The sequence below is a fragment of the Melitaea cinxia genome, chromosome 13, assembly GCF_905220565.1.
Source record: "Melitaea cinxia chromosome 13, ilMelCinx1.1, whole genome shotgun sequence".
NCBI lineage: Eukaryota > Metazoa > Arthropoda > Insecta > Lepidoptera > Nymphalidae > Melitaea > Melitaea cinxia.
Window position 1 is genome coordinate 13,674,991 of NC_059406.1, and position 9,255 is coordinate 13,684,245.

General features: G+C 37.4%; 1 protein-coding gene across 1 annotated transcript; it reads right to left on the reverse strand.

Moving 5' to 3' along the window:
* Nucleotides 1-5,123: 5,123 nt before the first annotated feature.
* LOC123658922 lies at nt 5,124-9,255 on the reverse strand. Its single transcript, XM_045594212.1, has 2 exons — nt 7,301-9,255; nt 5,124-6,846 (listed from the first exon to the last, which is right to left on the reverse strand). Exons 1-2 carry the CDS (start codon nt 9,253-9,255, stop codon nt 5,124-5,126), a joined length of 3,678 nt encoding a protein of 1,225 aa, XP_045450168.1.

Genomic DNA, 9,255 nt, shown 5'->3' on the forward strand with positions numbered 1-9,255 from the left:
TCTGTATGCTTAGATCTTTAAAACTACGCAACGGATTTTGATGCGGTTTTCTTTAATAAATAGAGCGATTACCAGAGGAAGGTTTATATGTATAATATATGCATTATATAGTATAGGATCACTGATAGTTTTAGAGGTTTCTAATGCGATGTAGTAAGTGAACACATTTTTTTGCGCTTACGTTTAACATCAGCCTTGCACCCCTGCGAAGCCAAGTCGGGTCGCTAGTAACATATTTGAAGACTAAGCAGTCGAGGTTACGTTATAGCTTAGGTTATTATTTGCCGAGCGTGGTCCGCAACATACTCGGCAGCGAGTGGTGCTGGCCGGCCGTAACCTCCTTCTCCGAGGAGATCATGGCGTTAAAGGAGGCTGCGGAACAACAGCGCGAGGCTGACGCTCACGCCAACCCGCTCCACAAGAGATGACCAGGGGAAAGGAGACACCGTTATGCGCTCCTTCACCCTTCGCAATAGAGTGGGAGAAAGGCACCACTATTCCTCCCACTCGCCAACGGGGTGATAGAGAGTTCACAGTGCCCGTTGGCTCTGTGGACGAAGGCGGCCCGCACATGGCGGGCCAACCGTCGGGGAATCGCGGTAGCATACGAAAGCGATTCCGTGGCGCCCCGCTATGGCGATAAGGGCACCTCTGGGCTTTAGTGAGTATTCTGGGTTGGCCAGATGTCCCACACTCCCGCCAGCCTCGTCAACGGAGTGCGTAAAAGCATTTCCACGCAAAAAAAAAAGGTTAGGTTACCTACCATTCTATCCATATAATAATAAAAGACTTGGACGTAGACAAATAAAATTAAGGCAATTGGCAAGTTTTAAAAAACTATCACAAACGGTCAATAGTTTTAGTAACAAAAGATGTATTTTTCTTCATCTTTTGTAACATTTTCTACGAAAATTGTCAAAAACTTTTTCGGCCGGCGGGCGGGTTAAGTGTTCTCGTAAGCTGAAAAACTTAAAGAAAATACAATAGGTTTTACAAACTTTATTACATACATGACGTGCTGTCCATTTTTTTTTTAGCTAAAAAAATTATTAAAACAAAATAAATCAATCAATTGTTGATTATACAATTGCTTCGAATCAATGCATATTTCAACACAATAAAATTAAAAGGTTTACGGTATCAGAGAAAAAGTAATGAAGTAAATATTTATACTATTTATAACGTTTCTACCTACTTCACAGAGGGAACCTTAAATGATATCAATGAAACGTTTTTCAAGTTTTTTTTTTTCAGGAACGAGGCCGAATGATCAGCAAAGCCTAAAATAATGGCATCCAGACTCATTCGACAGATGCAACAAAGAGGATCGTTAGTGAGCCACTCGTGAGTTTCCCGTCATTTGAACCGCCATTTTGAATCGCTAGAGGCACCTTGACTGAGTGATAGAAAATTCGATTTCGTAATTGGAATTGTAAATGTACATATATTTCTTCTTCACTGCTGGTGTGAGCAATTTTTGGTAAAATAATTATATTTGCTCGCAAACGAAAAAAAAACCGACTTCAATTACATCGAAAAGTAATACAACATAGGTAGACGAAAAAATAGTAAATACACATTATTAAAGATTACTTAAAAACTTGTTATCAGATCTCGATGACATTTAAATGCGACCACATAATAAAGATCAGCTGCTTTCTATTAAATTAAAAATCACCAAAATCGGTACACCCAGTAAAAAAGTTATGCGGTATAATACAACGTAGGTCGACGAAAAAATAGACAAGTAAAAACGCATGATTAGATATAACTCGAAAAGTAGTTGTTAGATCTCAAATAAATTTAAATGGGACCAAATGACCATTATTGAGTTAAAAAAAAAATAATTGTCGAAATCGGTCGACCCAGTGAAAAGTTCTGAAGTTACATTAAAAAACAAATACAGTCGAATTAAGAACCTCCTCCTTTTTTGGAAGTCGGTTAAAAAGTCCCATCGTCCCTACTTTTTGCTTTTAAATTCCCGCTCAAAGTAAATCAGTTGGTTTTTAACTAAAATACTGGTATACAATTGATTACCTTATGAACAGATCAACATCTGTCAAACATGACTATTATTTATTTAATTGTAAAATTATTATGATATAATTGTATTCAAAACCTAAAATACAATATAAGATTGTTGTTTTAGAAGTATACGTAAATTTTCCTAAGAAACACAAACTCCTAAACTTGATTCAAAACTAACTTTTCCTAATAAATGTACCAGAAACCTTCGCCTGCGAGGTCCACCGGGAGATAAGGAGGAAATTTTAAACAACTGCCGAAATACGATTACGGCGTATTTAAGAAATTCCGGGATGAGAGTTTAATAGAAAAAAATCATTCTCGGTACTTTTATTTGTATCGGCAATCACTTCGCAACAACCGACAACAAATAATAATCTTAACTGTCGATAAATAATTATTTTATTGTAAATCTGGTCAATTTTATTATTCCACCACTAGTCCAAGATGTTTTAAAGCTATACGCTGTCGCGTTCCGGAAAAATTATGAGAGTAAATTTTTACGAGCTAGCCAATGAAGTATAACTTCTTCCGTGCGTACATAAGTTCCGTATGTACACACACACACACTTTTTTATATTAACATATTTTAGTTTTAATAGTTTTGCTTCTGTTTGTGTTGTGGTATAAGTTTTATTTATACGCAGCTGCTTGAGAAGCTCTTTTAAGTTGTACTTAGAAATAAATGTAGATTAAATAACCCTTCACTTATTGGTTTCCATTAGAAGAAGTATTCTGTGTCAGTGATCTAGAGAAACAGGTAACAAAGAAACGTACAGAGAGCATAAGTCATATTTATGCCCTATATCTGAAAGCGTCTTTCTTAAACCGCCATATTTCTATTGGTTATTATCCAAACACAATATAACTACTATGATCTGAATGTGAACAATATAATTATTAAATTAATACTCGTAAGAAAAAAATTCTGAAGTTAGAGTCTTAGACGGTGTAAATTCTAATAATGTAAACATTTTGTATTTATCCTGAAACAGTAGATTCCATTAAGATTATGCTAATTAAATATACTTTATAAGTATACTTAGTTGATAAATGTATAAAATATACGAAAGTTAGGATCGTTCGAATGAACTAATGGGGAAAAGTTAGAACTTAAAGTCAAAAAAAAATCCACTGAGTCACCTCCTACTTTTGTAACAGTCGACATAAATTTCAGAAAGTCGTCCAATAACCGTTGAGGCAGAAAATTCGACTTTGCTGATGTAGTTAAAGCTCCACGGATTTGCTTGAACTTTGCCGCATGAATAGATCAGCTTAATGTTTCGGAACGAAAAAAATTAATTTCTACATTTTTATATTTATTGACACCGCGTTGGCGCAAAGGTCACAGCCATGGATTGTACCTGTTGCGCTGGCGGTTGCGGGTTCGATCCCCGCACATGACAAACATTTGTATTGGACACACAGGTGTTTGTGCAGTCCTAGTGGGTCTCCCCACCGTGCCTCGGAGAGCACGTTAAGCCGTCGGTCCCGGTTGTTATCATGTACACCTGATAGCGATCGTTACTCATAGTAGAGAATATAGCCGCCAACCCGCATTCGAGCAGCGTGGTGGATTATGCTCTGATCCTTCTCCTACATGGGAAAAGAGGCCTATGCCCAGTAGTGGGATATTACAGGCTGAAGCAATATTTATTGATAAATTTATTTGTTGGATATATTTTATTATATTTTTGATCTATTTGACAATAACACTTCAAAGAATAAAATTGTACCCTTATACTTTTTTAATGAAATTTGTATTAAACACATTGTTTTTCTTAAAATGTATAATTCGAAAATCTTAACACAACTCTCAAAGGTCAACCTTAAAGGTCTACTGGTCTCTTGATATTAAAATTAATAAAGTTTTGTTTATACTGATCGTGAGTAGGTACTAAATTATTCAAGGCAATTTAAAAAGTACTAAGAGGCTTAATTTTCTTTTTCGTTTTTGCGAAGTATAAAATGTCTAAATATTTTTTGGAGCTAAGAGCTAAGAGGATAATTATACTAAAAATATGAAAAGAACATTTATTACAAACTAGTAACAATTATTTCAATAATTACAGCTTGTTTTCTACATATTAGAATGAAAAAACTTAAAAGACTACTGCGGAGGTATTTAAACAACTTACCTTTGTTATTATTCTTATTGTACGGTCGGCCAAGAAAGTGGTGTACCAGTTTTGATTTAGTTTCCTGGTAATCGAAAATTACAACAGCGTTCGTTATTAATAGATATTACTGAAAGAGACATATAATAATGACGTAAAGCTAATTGATAAGTATTTATAGGTCATAATTATACATGACATTTTAAACTCTATTAGGTATAAATAATATCGTTATAAATTATCAGATAAAGAATATAAAATTAGCATATCAAAAATTTCGATCTAACGGGTACATCGTTCCATAGCTTAATTGGCTAAAGCATCGACACGGTATGTCGGAGATGCAAGTTCGATCCCCGCTGGAATGGTCGATTTTTGATATGATATTAAAAAATTGTTCAGATAAAGACGTCAATAGAATTTGTCAGATCAATCTGCAAGCGAAACTAATCTTTACCACCTATGAATCTGCAAGCGGCATTCAACCTTAGGGTGGTAAACCACTTTCTTGGCCGACGGTACCTACTTAAACTATTTTATTCTGAATATGGCAACGTAATTATGATTTGAAAATGTAGACCGTAAACTAGCTATCTTCCACGATTTCACCCGTGTTATTTTGAAAAAAAAATAGTCTATAACCTTTCTCGGTAAATGGGCTATCCAATACAAAAAGAATTTTTCAATTTGAACTACTAGTGTTTGCGATGGATTCAGCAAAACAAAATTAGTAATAATAAAGACTTTATTGCGTATTAAACAGACAATAAATTTATAAATGAGTAAGTAACGTGCGTCGAGTCTTGCGCTCAAAGTTCGACTCCGCGGGGGCCCGGAGGGGGGAAGAAGGACACGGTGGGGCGCGGTGAAGGCGGCGGCGGCGCAGGCCGGTCGCCGTGACGTCGTCGCGCTTGCTTGTGCGCGTACATACTGCCCCCGTTGAAAGACGTTTTCAAACTATTCTTCTCTCGCTTTCTCTAGTTAGGCATCCGGAGATGTTGGAAGAAGGCATATTTTATTGAATGCTCTCCTCATGGTTCCTTTTGCTGTGAAGATATCTGCTACTCTGTTTATGCCATCTGGACCAGGGTACAATCGAGTAATGCGCCCAAGGCGCCATCGTAGTGGAGGTAATTGGTCTTCTTTCAGGACAACCATGTCGCCGATTTGAAGGTCACGCTGCCGAGTTCGCCATTTCGTTCGTTGCTGCAGCTCAGCGATGAACTCCCTGCGCCAACGCTCCCAAAAGTGTTGTCTCAGCTGCTCAATAAACTCATATCTGTTAGGCCTTTTAGTGGTGACAGGCAGTGACGGCACCGACATCAGAGGTCGCCCAATCAAAAAGTGTCCTGGAGTCAATGGATATAGATCAGTGGGGTCTGACGAAAGAGGAGATAGCGGGCGGGAATTAAGGATTGCTTCTATTTGGGTAAAAAGCGTCGCTAGTTCCTCAAACGTCAGAGAAGCATTGCTTGCTACACGTTTTAAATGGCTCTTTGCTGACTTAATACCAGCCTCCCAGATTCCTCCGAAATGAGGCGCGTATGCGGGACTGAATACAAACTTAATCTTTTCAACGCTTGCGTAATCGGACACGGACTGACGGCTGGCTTTAATAACCCTACCTAATTCATTCTTTGCACCCACAAAATTAGTAACATTATCGCAGTAAATTACTTGAGGTCTGCCCCCTCGAGACACAAACCTGCGTAGGCAAAGAAGAAAAGCATCGCTAGACATTGAGCTCACCGTCTCTAAGTGCAGAGCCTTTGTTTGAAGACAAACAAACAGTGCAAGGAAACATTTGGTTATATTACTGCCACGACCCTTTTTGCTAGCAATTAAAAAAGGCCCAGCGAAATCAATTCCGCAAGTATCAAAAGCGAAGCTTGAGGATACTCTTACAGACGGTAAAGTACCCATTATAGGTTTTATCACTTGACCACGCATACGCGCACAAACAATGCACTTTCTCGTTACGCTGCGAGCTAAGTTTCTGCCCCCGATAAGCCAAAACTCTTCGCGTACCGCAGCTAGTAATAACTGTGGACCAGCATGAAGTAAACGAAAGTGTTCATGCCTCATGAGTATTTTAGAAAAATGATGTTTGCCGTCTAATAAAATAGGATGCTTTTTATTAAAATCAAATTTTGAATTTTGCAACCTACCACCCACTCGGAGAATTCCTAACGTATCTATAAATGGATCTAAAGGCAGTAATTTAGACTTAAGAGGCAAACTTTTATCTTTAGCAATAGTATAAAGTTCATTAGCAAATGATTCTAACTGAGCTTGCTTGACTAACAACATTAACGAGTTCTCCAGTTCCTCAGGTTCAATTACATCATTACTTACAGCATTTTTACGACATTTATTTATAAATCTTAAGACATAAGCTACGATCCTCTTTAATTTATCATATCGAGAATATTTTTCAAATTTTACAAGTGAACAGTTATTAATTTTAGTGTCCACTTTCGTACATGTAAATACTTTTAACTCTGGTAAATTATTAGTTGCAAAGGACCCTTGAATAGGCCACTCAGATTCTTCCTTCGCTAAGAAGGAAGGACCTCGCCACCACAAAGTAGAATCCTGAAGCTGCTGCGGGTCAATCCCTCTGGAGACTAAATCAGCAGGATTCTGATCTGTTGGTACGTGCATCCATGCGAATCCCTTAGTAAGATCGTTTATTTCGATTACCCTGTTTAAAACAAAGGTTTTTAAATTTCGGGATTGAGTGTTTAACCAACCTAGCACAATCGTAGAATCGGTCCATATTTTTTTATTTTTTTTTATTTTTATATGTCACTAGGTCGGCAAACAAGCTTACGGCTCACCTGATGGTAAGCGATTACCGTAGCCTATAGACACCTGCAACACCAGAAGCATCGCAAGCGCGTTGCCGACCCAATCCCCAATCCCCCCAGGAGCTCTGGTCACCTTACTCACCAACAGGAACACAATACTGCTTGAAAACAGTATTATTTTGCTGTGATCTTCTGTAAGGTCGAGGTACTACCCCAGTCGGGCTGCTCCGTATTTTGAGCAGGAAATTCCTGCTGTGCCCTACCTCAGTTAAAAAAAATGACTCACCCAAAGAATCTTCAGGTGATTCTTTAAACGGCATTTTAACTGAAAATCTACCATTACTTAACCTTGAAGTGTTATTTACAAAATGAGTTTCACATAATTGCTCTTCTACAGAGAATAAATTATCTTTGGTCGTAGGTAACTCTTCTACTTCCCAGAATCTTTTCATACTTTCATAAATATCTAATTGAGTAAAATTACACATAAAATTATCGTTACAAGTACTTTTACCTACTGGGCCAGACACAAGCCATCCCAATTTCGAATCTAGCAACGTAGGCTTGTCTTGACCTAACTTGATCTGTTGTGTACCTATAATATCCCAAAAAACATCTGCGCCTATAAGTATGTCAATATCAGCTGGTTGATAAAATGCAGGGTCGGCCAGCTCGATGTTTAATGGTAACTTCAAGTTCTGCAATTCAATTTTGTTATTAGGCACGTTACCGGTAATCCTAGGTACAATGAGGCATGTTAACTTAGCCGTAAAAGAAGATACTCTAGAATTTAACTGTACACAGCAGCGCTCAGATATATCAAAACCGATATTATTTATACCCGATACGTTTACAGGTTTCACTCGATTTACAGATAAACCCATTTTATTTTTGAAATTAGTAGTTATGAAGCAGGATTGACTCCCAGTATCTAATAATATTCGAGCCCTTTGACAGCTATTGTTCTGTGGATTAACTATATCTACAAGAGCGGTACACAGTAGTACTTCTTTTGCGCTAGCTATTGCCAAAGAGACGGGTGCAGCCTTCAAAACCTCTGCAATTTCTTTATGTAGTAAACTGTTATGTTTTCCCTTGCATGACCTACAACAACCCTTTAAACGGCACCTGTGCGCATTGTGCCCTTCGCGGAGACAGTTTGAACATAATTTTAATTTATTTACCTCACTCTGTCTGTCCTCCAAACTCATTTCTAAAAAGACGGGACACAAATACACACGGTGGTCCTTCTTACATATACTACATACAATCCGTTTTGACACTTCCGTATTAGCAGCGACTAATGATTTAGAAAATTGTTGTGACTTATAATTAGACTTATAGTCATGGGTGTGTTTATCCGAGCGGGTACCTTGAGTGGTTTCTAACACATCCGCGCGATTACGAAGAAAAGTCTTAAATTCAAGTAACGTAGGTAAATCGGAGAGGTTACCCTTGTATTCCTCCCATTTTCTATTTGTATTAATATCTAATTTAGATGACATCATAAATATAACCAAAACGTCCCATTGCTCAGTAGGTAAGCCTAACGTTCCGAGTGCTCTTAAATTTTTAGATACTTGATCAATAAGATAACGCAAAGCTTTGTAAGACTCTCGCGTTATAGGTTCGATGTTGAACAATGCCTTTAGATGATTGTTTATTAAAATATTTTTATTATTATACCTTTCACATAATAAATCCCACGCAACCCTGTAATTCGCAGAGGTAAATTCTATGGATTTTATAACAACAGTAGCACTGCCTTCTAAAGCAGACCTCAAGTAATGGAATTTGTTTATCGTAGGTATAGTATCATTAGAATTAATTAACGAGTCGAACGTATCTCTAAATTCCAGCCATTTTAAGTAGTTCCCGTCAAAATTCGGGAGTTTAATCGTGGGCAATTTGATTGTATTAAGAGCATGAGAACAAGTGCCTGATGGCTTGGAATTTACAGAACCCTCGGCTCGATCTCTGCTTTGAGAAATCGAATCGATTATTTCCTGCGCAGTCGATATCAAAGAATAAAATTGAGATTCTATGAAGTCTCTTTCTCTAATTTGTTCATCCTGGTCGGTACTTAAAAGTTCAATTTGATCTTGCAATTCATCAAAACTAGTAAACAACTCTTGGAATTTAGTTAATCTCAATGAAATTTCTTTTACTTGAGCACCAGTTAAATCTGCAGGTTTAATTTGATTTAAAACCGTTATATATTCTCTAAATTTAGTTAAACGACCTTTAATCGTACTGCGTTTCTTTAAAAATTCTTTCAAACCACTCATTTCAGTTTCCGGCAT